The sequence below is a fragment of the Pan paniscus genome, chromosome 1, assembly GCF_029289425.2.
Source record: "Pan paniscus chromosome 1, NHGRI_mPanPan1-v2.0_pri, whole genome shotgun sequence".
NCBI lineage: Eukaryota > Metazoa > Chordata > Mammalia > Primates > Hominidae > Pan > Pan paniscus.
The window spans coordinates 216,235,064-216,256,650 of NC_073249.2; the positions used below are offsets into that span (position 1 = coordinate 216,235,064).

Here is a 21,587-nt window from a genome sequence, read left to right on the forward strand (position 1 = left end):
CACCCGGCTAATTTTTTGTATTTTTAGTAGACACGGGGTTTCACCGTGTTAGCCAGGATGGTCTCGATCTCCTGACCTCGTGATCCGCCCACATCGGCCTCCCAAAGTGCTGGGATTACAGGCGTGAGCCACCGCGCCTGGCCTACCCTTTATTTTTTTGGAGATGGCGTTTTGCTACGTCGCCCAGGGTGGTTTCAAATTCCTACTCTCAAGGGATCCTCTCTCAGCCTATAGGTGTGCACCACCATGCCGTTTGTTACCCTTTTGTCTTTCATTTCACATATTTAAAGAGTTGTGAGGCCAGGCGTGGTGGCTCATGCCTGTAATCCCAGCACTTTGGGAGGCTGAGGCAGGTGGATCACTTGAGCCCAGGAGTTCAAAACCAGCGTGGGCAACATGACAAAACCCCATCTCTACCAAAAATACAAAAATTAGCCAGCCTCATAACCCAGTCTCTAAATAAATAAGTAAATAGCTAAGAGTTGTAAGTCACCAGTAAGAACCAGTTATTCTCCATTCCTCTTTCCAGCCTCTTTCCCAGAGGCCTCCCTAGAGCTGAGCCTGTTCCGTATTAATTCCTCAGAAACCAAACTGAGCACCGGCACTGAAGATGCACTAATGCAGCAGGGATCCTTTTTAGGCCTAGGGGAGAGCGGCTTGAAGAGGGGGTGCATCCAGCAAAGTGGATGGGAGAGGGGAAAGACCACCAGAAGATACCACAGAAGAGTATTTGGAGAATTCTTTGGCAATAAAATTAATTCAGGGAAGTCACTAGATCCAGGGGTGCATGAAGTGGCCCCAGTGGCAGGCAGTGCTCCCTCGGGGTTGCATTCCCCAAACTGCCAAACAGAAGCACGAACCTCCTCCATGTACTCAGGCTCTGAGGCAGATGCATCCCAGCGGTTGTTCAGGATGAAGATGTTTGGCCGGGAGAGACGCTCACTCACCTTGTGGAAGAAGTGCTTTTCCTAGATAAAGGGTAAGACCTCGGTGGAGCAGGAGCTTGACAGCCAAGGCCCCATCAGCTGCCTGCCCAGTGGGTGCTGGGAGCTTGGGAGAAGGCAGAGGAGGAGTTACCGTCTGCATCAGGGTGGACTCTGAGTTGGCCACCAGCACAAACACATCAGCATCCAGACAAAACTTGTCAATCCAGCTGTCCAGTTCTGTGGTGACATCAATACCAGGGCTAAAGGTGACAGGGGCAAACCAAATCATCAGGCAGAGCAGGAGCCCTATTCTTCCTGCTGAGAACAGACCTGGGACTTGTGAGGCAGGCAGGTCATGGAGGAGAAAGCCAGGGACGGGAGAGAAATCAGGCCTGGCCCTCATTAACGGATTTTACTTCCCATTTCCTATCCTTCCAGATTGCCTGGAAATGAGTGTTTTGTTTTGTTTTGTTTTTGGATATAGAGTCTTGCTCTGTCGCCCGGGCTGGAGTGCAATGGCACGATCTCGGCTCACTGCAACCTCCGCCTCCCAGGTTCAAGCGATCCTCCTGCCTCAGCCTCCCGAGTAGCTGGCACTACAGGCACGCGCCACCATGCCCAGCTAATTTTTTTGTATTTTTAGTAGAGACAGGGTTTCACCATGTTGGTCAGGCTGGTCTCGATCTCTTGACCTCGTGATCTGCCCGCCTCAGCTTCCCAAAATGCTAGGATTACAGGCATGAGCCACCGTGCCTGGCAGAAATGAGTGTTTTTAAACACATATATCTATTGCTTTTATAAAAACAGAATTACTTGTAATTCTACTTTAAAGATGATATACCAGGCGGGGCACAGTGGCTCATGCCCGTAATCCCAGCACTTTGGGAGGCTAAGGTGGGCGGATCATGAAGTCAGCAGTTCGAGACCAGCCTGGCTAACATGGTGAAACTCCGTCTCTACTAAAAATACAAAATTTAGCCAGGCATGGTGGCGGGCACCTGTAATCCCAGCTACTCTAGAGGCTGAGGCAGGAGAATCGCTTGAACCCGGGAGGCGGAGGTTGCAGTGAGCCGAGACTGCACCACTGCACTCCAGCCTGGGTGACAGAGCAAGACTCTGTCTCAAAAAAAAAAAAAAAAAAAAAAAAAAGATGATATACAATTAAGGTGAAGTTGTGACTTGATGTGAGTCCAGATAAACGCTACAATACTGTACATGTTGCTATAGTTATAACCAGTCCACCAAGCCAAGGCAAAGTGTTTCTTCAAGGGAAATAAAATACACCTCTGACTCCGCCACAACTCCCCACCCCCAGTACACATGCTGGCACTGGGCTGAGATTGAGAACCTCCCCCGCCAACTTCTGAGCATCCCTCCTATCTTTTACAGACCATCCCTGGGACATCTGCAGGGTACTGATAAATAGGTATAGTAACCAGACTCCAGAGGAAAGCCAAGAGGCCAGAGGATTTGGTTGAGCCCATCTGAAAGGTAGTAATACTTAAGCGGAGCAAGGATGGGGCCCAGGGACCCTGGCCTAGATTATCCAGAAATGGAAATCTGGTGCCTTCCAGTTTGGACCTCCTAGGAGGGCACCTCCCTCTTACCTGTCCATCAAAACGAGGTCATCCTTCAGAAGTGGGCACTTAGAGTTGGGCCACATCACACTCACTAGGCTGCCGGCATGGAGCTGCTTGTCCTGGTGGAGGGCATGGGCCAGCTGGTTCACAGTCTGATGGCAGAGGAAGGAAAGAAAGAGGCTGAGGAGGAACCACCAGGCCAGGAGATTTCCTGTGCCGCTGCATCCCAGCACAGTGGCTGGGAATGCTGCCCATCTGTTACCCTTTCTTCTTCCACATATAAAAAGTTAACAGCTGGGAGTTGTCAATCAGAACCCACTTTCTTCACTGCTCTTTTGAGCTTCTTTCCCGGATATCACCCTAAAGTCATCTGTTCTGCACTGATTGATTCTTTTTTTTTTTTTTTTTTGAGACGGAGTCTCGCTCTGTCACCCAGGTTTGGAGTACAGTGGTGTGATCTCGGCTCACCACAACCTCCACCTCCTGGGTTCAAGCAGTCCTCCTGCCTCAGCCTCGCGACTAGCTGGGATTACAGGCGCCTACCACCAAGCCCAGCTAATTTTTGTATTTTTAGTAGAGATGGGGTTTCACCATGTTGGCCAGGCTGGTCTTGAACTCATGACCTCAAATGATCCATCCACCTTGGCCTCCCAAAGTGCTGGGATTACAGGCGTGAGCCACCGTGCCCGGCCAACTGATTCTTTATGAAGCAAATTGAGCATCTGGCCCCCAAAAAGAATGCAGCTGCCTCTCAGAAAACTCAGAGTGTCGGTCCCTGACTGATAGGTCAGAGACACACAGCAAATGCAGGAATTCCTCTCTGGCAATATCCCAAGGAAGAACACAGCACATACTGTCTTCCTTAATTAGTGAAGAGAGGTCAGTGGCCACTCAGAGCTGTATGAGGAACAGCAGGGTCCTCATTCTTGGTGATCCACGTTTCTGAAAACCGCCTCCGCCAGCCCCCAGAAGCTCTTACATCCTTCAAAAAGTTCATCTAAAATAGGGTCTCCCATTCACCTCCACAGGGTGGTGCTGCCCCCTCCTTAGAGGTGAGGTCAGCCGTGTCACAACGGAAGACTTGCTCCACCAGCAGGCACAGGGCTGACAGCCAGCCTGGCACCCTCACCTTGGCGCTCCTCTTTTCCTCTGAGCCCTCGGTAAGGAGAAAGGCCTCATGGCCATCTGTGCCCTCTACCCGCAGGAAGCAATTGGTGGTGTGGCCAATCCCAGAGGGCAGAACTTTGTCCCAGAGCATGGCATTGATCACAGTGCTCTTCCCATTGCTCGTCCTAGAAGGAAGTAACAGCTGTCAGCAAAGCCACCAGTATCTGACCTGAATTACTTTCACAATGCAGATACCAGCCTGGAAGGCCAAAGCCCTATTCACTGCAATGTTGCCAGTGCCCAGACAGTGCTGAGAGACAAAGAGTAGGCGCTGTTTATTAAAATGAATAAACACCCCCAAGCCCAAACATCTGACATGCCCCTGGTTCATCATTTCAGATCAATCTACAAGAGGCTCACTGCGCGCTGTCTGCCCTTTGAATCGCACAGCCACCCTCAGCAACACTCATAGACTGACTGTCTGTCTCCAAAGTTTAATTCAGGCCTACCTGAAACACCGACTAACCCCCAGAGTGTCTTCCTCAGTCTAAATGACCCCAGTGTTTCCTACACAGGGCATGTTTCGCTGCTTTTCTCCCATCACGCTCCTCCTTACACATGAAGCTCCACCTTGTCAGTCCCAGCTGACAACTGCCAGGCTAAAGGGAAGGTTACTTTCTCATTCTTTTTTTTTTTTTTTTTTTTTTTTTTTTTTTTTTTTTTGAAGTTTACAGAAAAACATATGATTTACTAAGTATTGCCTCAACACAGAGCTTAATCTTCTTCCTCCTAGAGAATCAAGTTCTTTTTTTTTTTTTTTTTTTTCCATTCAACCCTGAGTGGATACAGCACATGTTTCAGAGAGCACAGGGTTCGGGGTAAGGTCACAGATCAACAGGATCCCAAGGCAGAAGAATTTTTCTTAGTACAGAACAAAATGAAAAGTCTCCCATGTCTACCTCTTTCTACACAGACACAGCAACCATCCGATTTCTCAATCTTTTCCCCACCTTTCCCCCCTTTCTATTCCACAAAACCGCCATTGTCTTTATGGCCCGTTCTCAATGAGCTGTTGAGTACACCTCCCAGATGGGGTGGTGGCCGGGCAGAGGAGCTCCTCACTTCCCAGTAGGGGCGGCCGGGCAGAAGCGCCCCTCACCTCCCGGACGGGGCGGCTGGCCGGGCGGGGGGCTGACCCCCCCCCACCTCCCTCCCGGACGGGGCGGCTGGCCGGGCGGGGGGCTGACCCCCCACCTCCCTCCCGGACAGGGCGGCTGGCCGGGCAGAGGGGCTCCTCACTTCCCAGTAGGGGCGGCCGGGCAGAGGCGCCCCTCACTTCCCCGACGGGGCGGCTGGCCCGGCGGGGGGCTGACCCCCCACCTCCCTCCCGGACGGGGCGGCTGGCCGGGCAGAGGGGCTTCTCACTTCCCGGTAGGGGCGGCCGGGCAGAGGCGCCCCTCACCTCCCGGACAGGGCGGCTGGCCGGGCGGGGGGCTGATCCCCCCACCTCCCTCCCGGACGGGGCGACTGGCCGGGCGGGGGGCTGACCCCCCCACCTCCCTCCCGGACGGGGCGGCTGGCCGGGCGGGGGGCTGACCCCCCCACCTCCCTCCCGGACGGGGCGGCTGGCCGGGCGGGGGGCTGACCCCCCCACCTCCCTCCCGGACGGGGCGGCTGGCCGGGCGGGGGGCTGACCCCCCCCACCTCCCTCCCGGACGGGGCGGCTGGCCGGGCGGGGGGCTGACCCCCCCACCTCCCTCCCGGACGGGGCGGCTGGCCGGGCGGGGGGCTGACCCCCCCCACCTCCCTCCCGGACGGGGCGGCTGGCCGGGCGGGGGGCTGACCCCCCCACCTCCCTCCCGGACGGGGCGGCTGGCCGGGCGGGGGGCTGACCCCCCCACCTCCCTCCCGGACGGGGCGGCTGGCCGGGCGGGGGGCTGACCCCCCCACCTCCCTCCCGGACGGGGCGGCTGGCCGGGCGGGGGGCTGACCCCCCCACCTCCCTCCCGGACGGGGCGGCTGGCCGGGCGGGGGGCTGAACCCCCCACCTCCCTCCCAGACAGAGCGGCTGGCCGGGCAGAGGGGCTCCTCACTTCCCAGTAGGGGCGGCTGGGCAGAGGCGCCCCCCCACCTCCTGGACAGGGCGGCTGGCCGGGCAGGGGGCTGATCCCCCCACCTCCCTCCCAGACGGGGCGGCTGGCCAGGCGGGGGGCTGATCCCCCCACCTCCCTCCCAGACGGGGCGGCTGGCCGGGTGGGGGGCTGACCCCCCCACCTCCCTCCCGGACGGGGCGGCTGGCCGGGCGGGGGGCTGACCCCCCCACCTCCCTCCCGGACGAGGCGGCTGGCCGGGCAGAGGGGCTCCTCACTTCCCAGTAGGGGCGGCCGGGCAGAGGCACCCCTCGCCTCCCGGACGGGCTCATTCTTTTTTTTTTTTATTGTTATTTGAGATGGAGTCTCACTCTGTCGCCCAGGCTGGAGTACAGTGGCACGATCTCAGCTCATCGCAACCTCCGCCTCCTGAGTTCAAGCAATTCTCCTGCCTCAGCCTCCCAAGTAGCTGGGACTACAGGCGTGTGCCACCATGCCCGGCTAATTTTTGTATTTTGAGTAGAGACAGGGTTTCACCATGTTGGCCAGGCTGGTCGCGAACTCCTGACCGCAGGTGATCTGCCTGCTTCAACCTCCCAAAGTGCTGGGATTACCGGCATGAGCCACCATGCCCAGCCTACTTTCTCATTCTTACCTATCACACCCCTTTCATGTATTCTGGTGGGGTTTTTTGTTGTTGTTGTTGTTTGTTTTTTTTGATATGGGATCTTGCTTTCTCGCCCAAGCTGGAGTGCAGTGGCGTGTGGCATGAATACAGCTCACTGCAGCCTCGACCATCAGGGCTCAATGATCCTCCCACCTCAGCCTCCCAAGTAGCTTAGACTATAGGTACCACCTATATATAGACTATAGCTGCCACCACGCCCAGCTAATTTTTAAATTTTTGGTAGAGATGGGGTCTTGCCATGTTGCTCAGGCTGGTCTCAAACTCCTGGGCTCAAGCAATTCTCCTGCCTCAGCCTCCCAGTGCTGAGATTACAGGTGTGAACCACTGCACCCCGCCATTTCTGCTTCTTGAGAATAGCTCTGCTCAGCAGACTCATCTGCTCTGAGTCTCAGAGCTTTCAACCTGTGCTAAACACAGTGTTTCTCATTCTGAGTTGAAGTTTCCCAGCCATATCACTAGAGCAGAACTACAATGACCTTACCTGCACCCAGTGAGACAGGAAGCCCACTAGCTCACCCAAGTAGGGGGTCATACCTCCCAGGTGAGGATGAAGAAATGATAGTTCAGAGGAGTAGAGGACCACATCTGAGGTTACAGTTCATCAGGGTCAAGACTCTAGGCACAGTGCCTATTCCCCAGGCTACCACTATGTGCCTAGCATACAATCTGTCTAGATGCCTTTTTTCTTGTATTAGATTTTTTTTTTTTTTGAGACGGAGTCTCACTCTCTCACCTAGGCTGGAGTGCAGTGGCGTGATCTTGGCTCACTGCAACCTCCACCTCCCGGGTTCATGCCATTCTCCTGCCTCAGCCTCCCAAGTAGCTGGGACTACAGGCGCCCGCCACCACACCCAGCTAATTTTTTTTGTATTTTAGTACAGATGGGGTTTCACCGTGTTAGCCAGGATGGTCTCAATCTCTGGACCTTCTGATCTGCCCGCCTTGGCCTCCCAAAGTGCTGGGATTACAGGCGTGAGCCACCATGCCTGGTCATTATACAAGTTATAAATGTTTGGCATAGTACTTTGGGTACATTGTGGCTTCACAAGGGCCAGTGTTAAAACTGCTTCCATGTCAAAGCAAAGCAAACTGCCTACATATTGGTTTGTCCTGGTGGGGAATAAAAAGGATCATTGGTTCCAGTCACAGGTATAGTAAATGTGGGTACTTTAAGGTTTGGAGCACTTACAAGGCTGTGGTAGAAACAGATACCCCATGGTTATCACATGTTAAACCATGTGTATCTGTGAAATACTCAATCTCAATGTGCACACCTTTGACTACAGCTGTGGAAGTGTTCCTTTAAACAAAGTTGTGACCCATTTTAATCTGGATAAGGGCAGAAATGGTTCACACTCCATTATTTGTAAAGTTATCTGCTGTTAGCTTTCATTATTTCTGCTACACTCATTTTATTTGTATTTAAAATGTTTTAGGCAACCTAAGAACAAATGTAAAGATGCAGGAAAAATGAATACTTCATGTATATCAAGCTAGCAGTAAAACAAAACAAAAAAAAACACGTATTTAACTTATTTTTAGATTTTTTTTTTTTTTTGAGACGGAGTCTCACTGTCGCCCAGGCTGGAGTGCAGTGGCCCGATCTCGGCTCACTGCAGGCTCCGCCTCCTGGGGTTCACACCATTCTCCTGCCCTAGCCTCCCAAGTAGCTGGGACTACAGGCACCCGCCACCTCACCTGGCTAATTTTTTGTATTTTTAGTAGAGATGGGGTTTCACTGTGTTAGACAGGATGGTCTCGATCTCCTGACCTCGTGATCCGCCTGCCTCGGCCTCCCAAAGTGCTGGGATTACAGGTGTGAGCCACCATGCCTGGCGTATTTTTAGATTCTTTGCTTTTGTGATTTTTTTTTGATGCTTGCCTAACATGCATGTGCTATAAAAATAGTTAACAGGGAAATAACCTGAGATGATGGCTAGCTTTGTTTAATGTCTTACGAAATTTTCATGAACAATACAAGCACAATTGTTAAGAACACGTGTATTAAATTCATGTAAGTGGAATAAAAGTTTTATGAATAGAGAAAAAAAACCAAATACTGTATGATTCCACTTACGTGAGACATCTAAAATAGTCAAATTCATAGGAACAGAAAGTAGAATGGTGGTGGCCAGGGCGAGGGACATGTGGGACAGGGAGTTATTGTTTAATGGCTATAATACAAGCTTCAGTTTTGCAAGATGAAAAAGCTCTTGAGACTGGTTGCAAATATACCTACTAGTGAATTATATGCTTAAAATGGTTAAGGTGGTAAATTTTATATTATATGCCTTTAACCTTAATTAGAAAATAAAAAAAAAAATAGTCAGGCTTGATGGCATTCACCTGCAGTCCCAGCTGCTCAGGAGGCTCAGGTGGGAGGATCACCTGAGCCCAGGGAGGTCGAGGCTGTAATGAGCTTCCAGCCTGGGTGACAGAGAACCCTGTCTCAAAAATCAAATAAATAAATAAAATATAAATTAAGAGGAAAGCAATGAATTCTGAAGCATGTCCCTGCCAGCCTGGGTGACAGAGAACCCTGTCTCAAAAATCAAATAAATAAATAAAATATAAATTAAGAGGAAAGCAATGAATTCTGAAGCATGTCCCTGCCTGGAACGTTCTGTGACCTTGCGCAAAGTGCCTCCCTCCCTCCTAGCCAGGAAGAAAGAAAGGGTGGGTGCCTCAAGGACTTACCGGCCAAAAAAAGCCACTTTCATGTGCCGCCGAGCCAGCACCTCACTGATGCCTCTCACTTTGGATAGGTAACCTTTGACGTCCAGAACCTGTTCTTCTGTGGTAACGGGGTCCAGTTCTGCATTCCTGTACGTGTCTGGAGGTGGGGATTGAAAACGGGTCACCACGTGGTCAGAGGAGTTCCACAGTCACAAGTCTGGAAGGGCCAGAGCGCCGGCCCTGCTTACCCTAAACGAGTCCACCTCTGGCACCCCGCAGCCGACAGGCTGAGCTCCAGATCCTCTATGGTGGCCCCACAGTGTGGGGGTTAAGAAGATGGCTCAGGAGCAACACTGCCTGTTTTTGAAGCTGGTTCTTACCACTTTCTAGCTCTGTGGCCTCAAGCAAAAGAACTTTTCTGGGTCTTAGTTTCCTTAAGCACAAAACGGAGATAACTACATTATCTACTTCATGAGACCATCGTGAGGATCAAACGAATCAAAACACAAATGCTGTGAATGGTGGCTGGTAGAAGATGAATACTTAAATGTTAACTGCCTTCCTTGTTTATTTTTTCTTAACAAATATTTACGAAGTTCTTACCACATGCCAGGCACTGTTCCTTTCACTTTTCAAATTCGTTCTCTCCTTTGGTCCTCTTTATTAACATGGCTCCGGAGTTAGTAAAAGGCAGAGCTACGATTTGAATTAGGCAGCCTGGCTCTGAAGTCCAGGCTCTTAACCACTCTATGTCACTTCTTGAGGCCCTCCCTGCCCTGGCCCTGTTGGCCTCTTGCCACCCGCTGCCTCACGGTCTCCCTCACCATATCCCCAAACTCACCAGCTTCCTCGGCCCTCTGGCTCCACTCCCTGCTGCCCAAACCCCTTCCCCACTCTCTGAAGAACTGACACACTACACTGCCTTGGGGCAGCGTGGCTCATTCTCACTTGGCCTCCAGTCTAGCTTAGACAGCACTGCCCCCAGGAAGCCTTCTCTGACCACCCCTCTAACCTGAGTCAGGACCCCGGACCCCTTCTCTGTGTGCCCCAGCACCCTGCACTTCTCCCATCTCAGCTCTCACCTCACCATAAGGTAACTGTCCAGCTCACCTGTCTGTGTCATCTGCCTCATGAGGGCCACGCTATCTGATCCCAGCACCCAGCAGGTGCACAAATGTTTGCTACGTGAGCAGACCTTTGGATCACTGCACTGCTTTTTCCCAGTGCCCTTAACAGGCAGATGGCCAACAAATTACTCCATACAGGAGCAACTGAGTGAGATCCCACCACTGTCCTGTCTAGAACTCGCACCAGACAGGTACTTCAGCTGGCTGGAACACAGACGGGTGTTTAGCCCCTCTGCACACTCCTGGGAACTATGAGGCTGACAGGCCCCAGCCCTGAGAACACTCCGAAAGCATCTGAAGCATGACAAGGGCCTGCCCAGTGAATTTCCCCTGCAGCCAGCGCCATGAAAGGAAGTGACCAAGTCAACAACACCCCCATCTCCCCTCCCGCTATGTCCACCGGTCACCTCTGCCCCAGATGCATCAATATTCCTCCCTTATATGGGCACCTGGGCATGGCCTTTGGAATGTCCCTCGGAGGAAGCTGGCTCTCAAGCATGTGACTACACTTAAAAGCGAGAGCCAGCAGGCCAACAAGTTCTTGTTACCTGCCCGTTAGAAACAGTCCCCAGGCAGGAACCATTCTTTCTCTGACCCAGCACAGCTCAGGATCACTCCAGCTCTTTCCCTTCCATTTAAACAACAGGGAAGGCCTCATATTTTCACACACAGAGAAATCAAAGCATGCATCACATAAACACCTGCATTACGCATGTGTTTGTCCACAACATCATCTGAGTAGGTGACTCAGAGCTTCCAAGAGGGTTAGTCTGGGCTCCCAGAGGGGAGCGGCCTGATCTACCCCATCTCTGCATGCCCAGCACCTGGCACACGGCTGGCACACCATAGCCACTGATAAACAGGCAATGAGTTGGGATTATTTCAACTACCAATCATACTACTTTAAAATTCAGATTTTAGTTCAACAAGTATTTAGGAAACACCTTCTGTGGCATCAAGCGCCATGCAAAGGGCAGGGCACAGATGAGGGCATGAAGTTGGACAGTCTCTTTCTTCAAAGGGAGCCTCATGTAGCAGCCTGGCATGTAAAACAACAAGAAGCCAAGCTGCTCTATTTGAAAGCAGAATGGAAAGAAGGTGGCCCCCCTGAGCCAGGGGCCAACCCCCGAAGCACCACCACTGAACTTCTAGGGTTCTGCAGACTAGAATTTGAAACCACTGTTCACACCTGAGCCCCACTTTCACAAGTGAGGAAACCAAGGGCAGATAAGACTCAGTTACTGGGTCTCCACAGACAATCTCAGGACCTGGCGCCAAAGTGTCCTTCTAAAGAGGGAGCCTGAGGAAGCCAGTGCTGGAGTTGACACTCAGACGAGCGGGGCCCTGGGAACCAGTCCTTCTCTGCTGATAGACAAGGAACTAGAGGTTGGGCTCAAATTAGTAACTAGTAGAAAAGGCATAGGTGACGTGAGTTTCCTATAGTTCTGTCACCAATCTAAAAATATCAAAGAAAGGGCGCCCTAGTCAGGGATAACTGACACCCAAACAGTGCCTGGTATTAATGGCAGCCAGAACTAGGCAAAGGAAAACACGTGGGCTCCGGAGTTGGAGACACCTGGGTAAAACCCTGATCTATTACTTACAGGGTATCGGACAACTCTCAAACCTCAATTTGCTTGCCTTGTAGATGGGGATAAGATTCACCTATCTTTCATGATTAAATGAAACAAAACATGTGGACTTCTTAAAGTAATTACTAAATGGCAGTTCCCTTGTCTTCCTGGCCTCATCTCCCCAGACTCCAATTCCACATGATTTCAAGAGCAGAGCATTTCTAAGGCTATCTGGTTATGACTTCCCTGGGAGCAGAGATATACTTCCCCACCCGCAAATCCCACTAGCTAAATATCTAAACAGGTAAGAGCGGGCCTGGCTGAGCTGGTGCCCCCTTACCTTCAAGGAAGGTGGCGCTCTCCTGGATGTAGGCCCCCAGCTGCTCAAAAATGCCATTGATCTTTTTCTTGGCAGTGACAAAGTGCTTAAGTGGGGATGCATTCACCTCAGCCATGTGTCTCTTATCTTTCTTGACTGTGACGATAGAGTTGCATCGAGAGAAGAGCAGGGACATTGCGCTGCAAGAGAAGCTAACGTGAGCGAACCCAGCAACACCTACCTCGGGACATCCTGCTAGGGAGATGGTGGAATGCTTGGGGGAGAATCAAGAATATGGGGATCTCAGGTCACTGCAACCTCCAGAACTAGAACAAAGGACGGTGAGATAAGAACAGTATCTCAGCCCTGTAATCTCAGAACTTTGGGAGGTTGAGGCAGGTGGATCAACTGAGGTCAGGAGTTCAAGACCAGCCTGGCTAACATGGTGAAACCCCCGTCTCTACTAAAAATACAGTAATTAGCCAGGCCCAATGGCACACACCTGTAATCCCAGCTACTCGGGAGGCTGAGACAGGAGAATCGCTTGAACCTGGGAGATGGAGGCTGCAATGAACCAAGATCATGCCATTGTACTCCAGCCTGGGCTACAGGGCGAGATTTTGTCTCAAAAAATAAAACAAAATTAGCATGACACAGTGGCATGCATCTGCAGTCCTAGCTACTTGGGAGTCTGAGGTGGGAGGGTCACTTGAGCCCAGGAGTTTGGGCTGCAGTGACCTATGATCAGTCCACTGCACTCTAGCCTGGGAGACAGAGCAAGACCACATAAAAACACTATTGGTTAGGGGCCAGGTTCAGTGGCTCATACCTGTAATCCCGGCAGTTTGAGAGGCCAAGGCAGGCAGATCGCTTGAACTTAGGAGTTCGAGACCAGCCTAGGCAATGTAGGACCCCCGTCTCTATTTAAAAAAAAAAAAAAAAAAAACAGCCAGGCATGGTGGATTATGCCCATAATCCCAGCACTCTGGGAGGCTGAGGCAAGTGGATCACAAGGTCAGGAGTTCAAGACCAGCCTGGCCAACATGATGAAACCCCGTCTCTACTAAAAATAAAAAAAATATAGCCGGGTGTGGTGGTGGCTGCCTATAATCCCAGCTACTTGGGAGGCTGAGGCAGAGAATTGCTTGAACCTGGGAGGCGGAGGTTGCAGTGAGCCGAGATCGCACCACTGTACTCCAGCCTGGGTGACAGAGCCAGACCAAGTCTCAACAAAGAAAAACACACACACACACACACACACACACACACACAACTATTGGTCTATTTTAGTATAGCACAGGTGTGCTACAGAAAATTTGGAAACTGAAGGGGAAAAAAACCCATAACCCCATCATTTTGTGATAAGCAATGTTAACATTTTGTTTATTTACTTATTTATTTTTTATTTTGAGACAAGATCTCGCTGTTACCTGGGCTGGAGTGCAGTGGCACAATCACAGCTCACTGCAGCCTCAACCTCTTGGGCCCAAGCAATCCTCCCACCTCAGCCTCCTGAGTACGTGAGACCACAGGCATGCACCACCACGCCCCACTAATTTTTTTTAAATTTTTTGTAGAGACAGGGTCTTCTTATGTTGCCCAGGCTGCTCCCAAACTCTTGGGCTCCAATGATCCTCTCACTTTGGATTCCCAAAGTGTTGGGATTAAAGTGCTGGGATTAAAGGCGTGAGCCACCATGCCTAGCCAACATTTTTTTTTTTTTTTTGAGACGGAGTCTTGCTCTATCGCTCAGGCTGGAGTGCTGTGGCATGATCTCGGCTCACTGCAACCACCACCTCCCGAGTTCAAGCTATTCTCCTGCCTCGGCCTCCCAAGCAACTGGGACTACAGGCACTCGCCACCATGCCCGGCTAATTTTTGTATTTTCAGTAGAGGTGGGGTTTCACCATGTTGGCCAGGTAGGTCAGTCACCAGTCTCTGGCCAGGTTGGCCAGAGAGACAGTCACACAAAAATAGACTGTGATAATATGGCTGGGTGCGGTGGCTCACGCCTGTATTCCCAGCACTTTGGGAGGCCGAAGCAGATGGATCACTTGAGGTCAGGAGTTTGAGACCAGCCTGGCCAACATGGTGAAGCCCTGTCTCTACAAAAAATACAAAAATTAGCTGGGTGTGGTGGCACATGCCCGTACTCCGAGCTACTCAGGAGGCTGAGTGAGGCAGGAGGATCACTTGAACCTGGGAGGTGGAGGTTGTAGTGAGCTGAGATTGCACCACTGCACCCAGCCTGGGTGACAAAAGTGAGACTCTGTCTCAAAAAAAAAAAAAATTAAACAAAACGTTGGGCCGGGCGCGGTGGCTCATGCCTGTAATCCCAGCACTTTCGGAGGACAAGGTGGGTGGATCATTTGTGTGACTGTCTCTCTTGCTCTCACTCAATCCTACATATCTTTGTAGCTTATCTTTTCATATAACAACATTTTAGAGGTCATGAGACTTGACTCCAAAGTCCTAGAGGTCTTTGGTCAAAGGTCAAAAGAGGCTGGGCATGGTGGCTCACACCTATAATCCCTGCATTTTGGGAGGCCCAGGCGGGTGGATCACTTGAGACCAGCTTGGCCAACATGGTGAAACCCCTTCTCTGCTAAAAATACAAAAATTAGCCAGGCATGGTGACAGGCACCTGTAATCCCAGCTACTCGGGAGGCTGAGGCACGAGAATTGCTTGAACCTGGGAGGTGGAAGTTGCAGTGAGCTAAGATCGCGCCATTGCACTCCAGCCTGAGCAATAGAGCAAGACTCCATCTCAAAAAAAAAAAAAAGATCAAAAAGAGGCGTACACACCAGAAGGAGTGCCCAGGGTAAGACTGGGAATTCCGACCCCAAAAGTGGACCCCTGCCAGGTCCCTCAGAGTTCCCACCACGGCGAAAGCTACTTCTTGAGCAGAGCCCACCGATCCCAGGAAGTCAAAGGGCAAAGGCCCTCCTGGATGAGGGGTGTGTGCACAGCTGACTGTGCCTGGGTCTGTCACTGCCTCCCCAGCCACCCGAATCTTACTGCTCAGTTCTCCACCCAGCAGTAAGCTCACTCTCTCTAGATTGGAAATGAGGTGTTGCTCCCCAGCAAGCACACGTGAAAAACTTCCAAATGGGGCCAAAGTATGTTGCACAAGGTCCTGAAAAGCAGAAAGAACACCCGGAAGAGGTACATGAAGACCAAATGCCAAAACGGACTTTTAGTAACTAACCATCCCAAAGAGTGGGCAGAAGACAGACCGACCCAAAGCGGGATAGGGACCCACATGTGTGCCCAAACCAACAAGTTCCTGTGCAATGTTAATGATTCCTCTGGAGACAAGGGAAGGAAGTGACCCCACTTCCGTTTCTACATTCCTCCTCAGCATGACGCCACAGCTATGAGAGATGTTTTCTCAGCATGGAAGCCATATATCCAGGGCTTAAAGACAGTACAGCTCTGAGAAAGGAAACTGCAAAGAAAATGCTACTCTCACTCTTCCAAAGCAGCAAAGGAGAGTGCGCTGAAATCAGGCTTGCCGTGGCCTGGCAGATCAGACTGTTCGAGAAAGAGGGCATGTGGCAGGCACAAGAGGAAAGCCATCCAAAAGGAATAGAAAAGGGATCAGGGGTCAGGCACGGTGGCTCATGCCTGTAATCCCAGCACTTTGGGAGGCCGAGGCAGGCAGCTCACCTGAGGTCAGGAGTTCAAGACCAGTCTAGCCAACATGGTGAAACCCCGTCTCTATGAAAAATACAAAAAATTAGCTGGGTGTGGTGGCGCATGCCTGTAGTCCCAGCTACTCCAGAGGCCAAGGCAGGAGAATCACTTGAACCTGGGAGGTAGAATTTGCAGTGAGCCAAGATCTCACCACTGTACTCCAGCCTGGGTGACAGAGCGAAGTCTCTCTCTTTAAAAAAAAAAAAAAAAAAAAGGGATCAAGGATGGGGCATGATATAGCACTACCTATGACAGGTTTTGTAATCAGGCAGAGCTGGGTTCAAATTGTGACTACATTATTTCTGGGCTGCTTAAACTTAAGCAAGTTATTTCATCACAGAACCTTGGTTTCTTCATGTGTACAACAAACAAGACACCTACTGGAGAGAAAAACTGTCTCAAATTATCTTTTTTCTCTACTCTCACACCATAATCATCAACACAAGAGACTTCTGTGACCAAATGTGAGGGGGTTTCTTCCCCACACACCAACCAGCAGACAGCAGCTGGGTATCCTCTCATTCAGTTCCCATGCTGTCTACCTGGAGAGAGTGTCAGATCCCACAGGTTGAGGGCTCAGTCCCCAGGACTGCCCCGCCTCTCCACCACCACCCCTCAAACATACCAGTTGCAAGTCTGGGCCTCCAGAATTTCTCACCGACTGGCTTCAGGCTGGGGTTCCCATGACCCCCTCTTTGAGTTCAATTAATTTGATGGAGCAGCCTACCTAGCCCAGGGAAACACTCACTTACGTTTACCAGGTTATTATGAGGGATATCGCAAAGGATACAGATAAGGAGACGCTTAGGGCGAGGTATGGGGGAAGAGGCGTGTAGTTTCTGTGCCCTCCCTGAGCGGGCCTCTCTCTAGGAACCTCCGCGTGTTCAGCTATCCACAAGCTCCCTGAACTCTGTCCTCTTGGATTTTTATGGAAGCTTCATGACATCAGCATTCCTTCCCCCAGGATACAGGGTCCACCCCTCTCAGGGGAGGGTTTTAAGGCCCACAATCAGAAAGGTGGGGAAAGATTAGGGTGGAAGGAAAGCAGAAGGTCAGAGGCCTGCCCCTGAGGCCTAACACATCTAACATTGTATCAAAAAACCATAACAAGGGCTGTGGATAGGAGTTATGAGCCTGGATCCGTGGATGAAAACCAATATCCTAATACCACAATACCATCTAAACTGTGAGAAGACTAAAGTTGATGATGCAAGCAACATGCTTCACTACAGTAAGAGCTAAAGGTAGCTTCACATGTTATAAAACAATAACAACAAACTCTACCAGCAAGATCACAAGACTCTCTCCATGAACACCCAGCCTTCAGGAAGGGCAGAGGCAACTCCGCCAACTCACACCACACACACCACTCCCTTACCCGCTATCACGGAGATCAAAAAAAAAGGTCAGCTGGGGAAGGATCAGCGATACCCACTCCAGAAGTGACTTGCTGCAGCAAGCAAGTTCCCTGCCATCAGAAGCAGGTGCTTTTAAGTTCTGGTCAATGTTTGCAAGCCCAGGAGATATAAAACCAAAAGCATTAGTGCTCACTAACTGCAAGACTCAACAGCGTGTACACCAGTAGAAGCTTGGGAGCTCCAAGTTACAAGGTCTGCTGGGAGCTCAGCCGGTCCAGGAGCCTCCCTGCTCTCACTAACACCCAGCCTGCAGCTGCCTCCAAACCCCTGGCGTAAAACCTACTGTCAACCCCTCCAAACTCTGCCTGATTTATCTGGCTCTGCTAACTTGCAAGCTGAGATTCCACATTTGTGTTGCATGAGCTGCTTTCTGCCTGGAATCCTCCTTCCTTTTCCACCCATTTGGCATACTCCTACTGTCCTTCCAGACCCAACTCAAGTGTCACCCGCTCCATGAAGCCTCCTCTGATGCCTCATAGAGAACAACATCACAGACTTCTGGTTTTTATCACATCCTGTGTTCCCCAATTATCTCAAGGCTTTGACTGCTGACTCCCTACTCCTCCAGGGTGATGCAGGGCAGCTGGGTTCCTCCTCTGCCTCTGGAAAGCCTTGATAATCTCTGCTTCACCACAGACCTCGCCACAGGCACGTGGGGACCATCCCGCAAGCATAGCCTGAGAGCCCAGCTCCAACATCAGTGACACACTAAGCGTCACACTTCAAGCTGTGACTGCCTCATAAGTGCTCTGGAGATTACTGTTTTGGGTAGTTTCTGGCAGCACTTCCCAAAGCGTGGTCCACAGTACTCGACTTGCACCCAATATCCCATGTAAAGAAGGTTCAATAGTAGAATCAATTTGTAAAACACCATATGCTAGGCCAGGCGCGGTGGCTCACGCCTGTAATCCCAGCACTCTGGGGAGGCCGAGGTGGGTAGATCACAAGGTCAGGAGTTCGAGACCATCCTGGCTAACATGGTGAAACCCCATCTCTACTAAAACTACAAAAAATTAGCCAGGCGTGGCAGCATGCACCTGTAGTACAGCTACTCGGGAGGCTGAGGCAGGAGGATAGCGTGAACCCGGGAGGCAGAGCTTGCAGTGAGCCAAGATCACGCCACTGCAAGATCGCACCACTGCACTCCAGCCTGGGTGACAGAGCAAGACTCTGTCTCAAAAAAAACAAAAAACAAACAAACAAAAAACACCATATGCTACCATTTCCCTCAGTGGAGCACGTGAGCACAGCAAAAGAGTTTGGGAAGGAAGCCTTGTTGTAAAGACACTAGTTTAACTGTGTTGAATTCAGCATTTCACAAATATATTCAATGAAAAAACCCTTCTGTGTAATAGCTTTTAAAATCCCGAGGATCACACTTTAGGGAAAAGCCCATTCTTTCTGGTACTCTCCTGCCCCTACCCCCAAAAAGTGCCAGGGGCACAGTATTAATAAATATTAACCTAAGACCAGAAATGAACCCAGTTCTAAATGGAAACTGCTATTAGCCCTTCAAGGTGGTCAACAGCTTTGCCTCAACCTAGGCTATTAGTTGAGGAGTATTAGGTATCTTGGGTGTAGAGACAGCAGTAGCAAAATTCACTGCAAGGTGTGTTTGGATCCCAAGCACAGTCCCTGAATCCACACCACCTCCTTACCCAGTGTTATGTACAGCAACTCCTAGCAGGGAAAATAAAATGGATCCACGGATCGTCTGCTGGCACAACTGGAAAAGAGGAGAAGCTGAGAAATCGAAACAAAAAGAGTATACAGGGTAAAGGGGACAGAGCAGAGTCTTAGAAGAGCAGTGACAAGGAGCCAACCTGTGCTGGGCCGAGATGGGGAAGAGCCAGCACAGCAGAGAAGACCAAATGAGGGAGACAGAGACTAATTCTTCAGGGACCCCAAGAGATCCCAGCCACTTCTGAACTGTCAACTTTTAAACAGGCTCTCTAAGCAACCAGCGAAATCCTTCACGGAAGTAAAGAGATACGGCAGTTTTTCAACACAAGTTAGAAAGCTGTGGCTCTATACAAAGAGGATGCCATCCAAGAGACTTGCCACCAGAGGTTCAGGAGAGCACACCCCTGTCCACTCAGCTCAAATCCAGGGTGCCAGAAGTCACAGCTACTACTTACTTTTTTGGATGGTGAGAGATCTTCACAGGGTAGGCATCATGGACATGGCTGAAGTCCAAAAGACAAAAAGATTCTGAGTTCTCTTCTGTCCTGTCTCAGGTTGAGGTTGGCTATTGATTGACTGTGTTGACTCCACCAGTCCTGACTTATTAGAAAAGAAAAGGGAGATGGATCAGGTGTCCAAAAAAAAAAAAAAAAATCCACTGGTGTACAAAACATGTCTAATCAGGTTTCAAGCCAAACAAACTCATCCCTGAGGGAAGCTTACTCATTGAGGTATTGGGGAGTTGCGCTGGCATGTGAGGAAGTGCCCTGGGGAAAAAAACGCAGAGGTGTGGGACCAATCCTGGCTGTGCACACGTATTCCGCCATGTGCGGGTTTGAGGCACCACGGAGGTCCCTGCAGGAGCCCTGGGAAAGGTACATCCAGAGAGGGGAGAAGAGGACAGAGCAAAACTAGGAACAAAACTGGGCTTGAGGACTGTGGAACAGCTGACTATTGAGGAACAGAAGAACTGACTGAAAGCCAATGTGTTCAGCTACTATAAAGTATCTCACTTAATTCTCTATTCTATGGGACAGAGGGCTGGAATACTTGAAGATTTATAGACTGTTAGTCAATTGTCTAAGCTGGGATCTGAAATATTAGCTCCCTTTGACTCCAAAGCTCCTGGAGTGCAGCAGCGCGATCTCGGCTCAACCTCCACCTCCCGGGTTCAAGCGATTCTCCTGCCTCAGCCTCCTGAGTAGATGGGATTACAGGCGTGTGCCAGCAAGCCCGGCTAGTTTTTGGTTTTAGCACAGACGGGGTTTCACCATGTTGGCCAGGCTGGTCTTGAACTCCTGACCTCAGGTGATCCGCCCGCCTCAGCCTCCCAAAGTGCTGGGATTACAGGTGTGATCCACTGCGACCGGCCTCCTTTCTTTTTTAACTACATTGAGCTGCCTTCCTCCCCCAAGCCCCAAACCTTGGGACACCAGAGGCGGATAACCAGAGCCCTTTTCTGGGTAGAAGAAAGATAACCAGAGCCCTTTTCTGGGTAGAAGAGAGAGAGATGATTGAGAATTTAAAGAGGGCAATGAAGGATTACGAGAGGGGGTAACGGGCAGTTCTGCCTTCGTGCGTCTTAACAGCTATTTATTCAACATTTTCTGTGTGCCTTCTCTGTGTGTGTCAGGCGCCACGTTAGAAATGGATAAGAAACAGTCCTGCCCTCCAGGGCCTTACAGTCCGGTGAGAAGTCATACAAGTAAACAGGGTTGAACGAGAGGGCAGTAACTGCCCAAAGTGGGGATGGCAGGGCGCTCCCGCGGTGAACGAGGACACCTATCAGGTGCTGAGTAAATGCTGGCAAAATGAAGACAGGATGAAAAATAGAGAATGGGGCAGGGGTAGAACATGGCCGTGAAGGGTGGAAAGGCGGGGGCGATGAGAAGCTACAGGGGACCCCACCGCCAGTCCCAGGTCCCGTGGCCCGCCCCCTCCTCTCAGGGCCGGGGAGGGCCCGGCGGCGAGGCCGGAGAGTGGGGACCCCCGCTTGACTGCATCCCAGACCCCCGTGGCCCCAGAATCCCGTCGGCCCACGCCGAGCTGCTCAGGACTCGCCGGGCCGGGCCGGGCCAGTCCCCGCCACCCCGGCTTGCTCGCCCTCTCACCTTCACCTTCCCGGCCTCGCGGCGGCCATCACACTCACTACGTCACCAGCGAGCGCCACCCCGGGGGGAGGCGGGAGGAGGGAAGTGGATAAGCGCGTCACCAGTCGCCTCAGATTGCCCCTCGACCCTGGTGAGCTGGTGGACCCTGAGCCCAGCCGGCTCGCCCCGCCTACTCCTTACGCCTCTGCTGCCCCGCGACTCGGCGCTTCGAGCGGCGCCTCAGCGCGCCACTCCTCCGCCGGCGCGTCCCAAGCGGACGACGCAGAGGCTCGGACTCCCACTGCATCATGGGGGCTGTAGTTCCGGTGGGCGTCGGCCGGAGCTGGGGGGCGGGGCAAAGCGGGGCGGAGCCTCAAGCTGTCAAGGGGCGAAAAACCAGGGGCGTGGAGTAGAGGTTCCCGCTTTTTCGCCGGTTGTCCTAGAGCCTGACCCTGGGGCCTCTGCCAGCTCTGGAATCCAGATTTGCATTCTGTAATCTTAGAGGAGTGTTCTCTAGAGGGCCAGGCCTAGGGTGAAGTGACTCATCGGGCAGACAGAAGCGAGCATGGGCCTGCTGCCCTTCAGTCGCCTTTGAGGAAAGAAGAGCAGCAA

At 51.6% G+C, this 21,587-nt stretch overlaps 1 protein-coding gene across 6 annotated transcripts in view; it reads right to left on the reverse strand.

Annotated features, from left to right (window-relative positions):
* MFN2 (mitofusin 2) overlaps positions 1-21,302 on the reverse strand; it is a 34,953-nt gene extending 13,651 nt beyond the window's left edge. Inside the window, exons 1-9 of one of the 6 annotated variants that reach the window (XM_008975583.5) lie at positions 20,997-21,245; positions 19,341-19,485; positions 18,861-18,928; positions 12,109-12,287; positions 9,089-9,224; positions 3,636-3,798; positions 2,534-2,658; positions 1,078-1,186; positions 861-968 (exon numbers count right to left, since the gene is read on the reverse strand). In XM_008975583.5, coding sequence (XP_008973831.1) covers positions 861-968; positions 1,078-1,186; positions 2,534-2,658; positions 3,636-3,798; positions 9,089-9,224; positions 12,109-12,283 — 816 coding nt within the window. In that variant the 5' untranslated portion in view covers positions 12,284-12,287; positions 18,861-18,928; positions 19,341-19,485; positions 20,997-21,245. Of the gene's footprint in view, positions 1-860; positions 969-1,077; positions 1,187-2,533; positions 2,659-3,635; positions 3,799-9,088; positions 9,225-12,108; positions 12,288-12,916; positions 13,008-18,860; positions 18,929-19,340; positions 19,486-20,996 lie in introns of all 6 variants that reach the window. The other 5 variants (XM_055098324.2, XM_055098319.2, XM_003822063.5 and 2 more) reach the window with 5 other exon arrangements.
* Between the last annotated feature and the right edge of the window lie 285 nt (positions 21,303-21,587).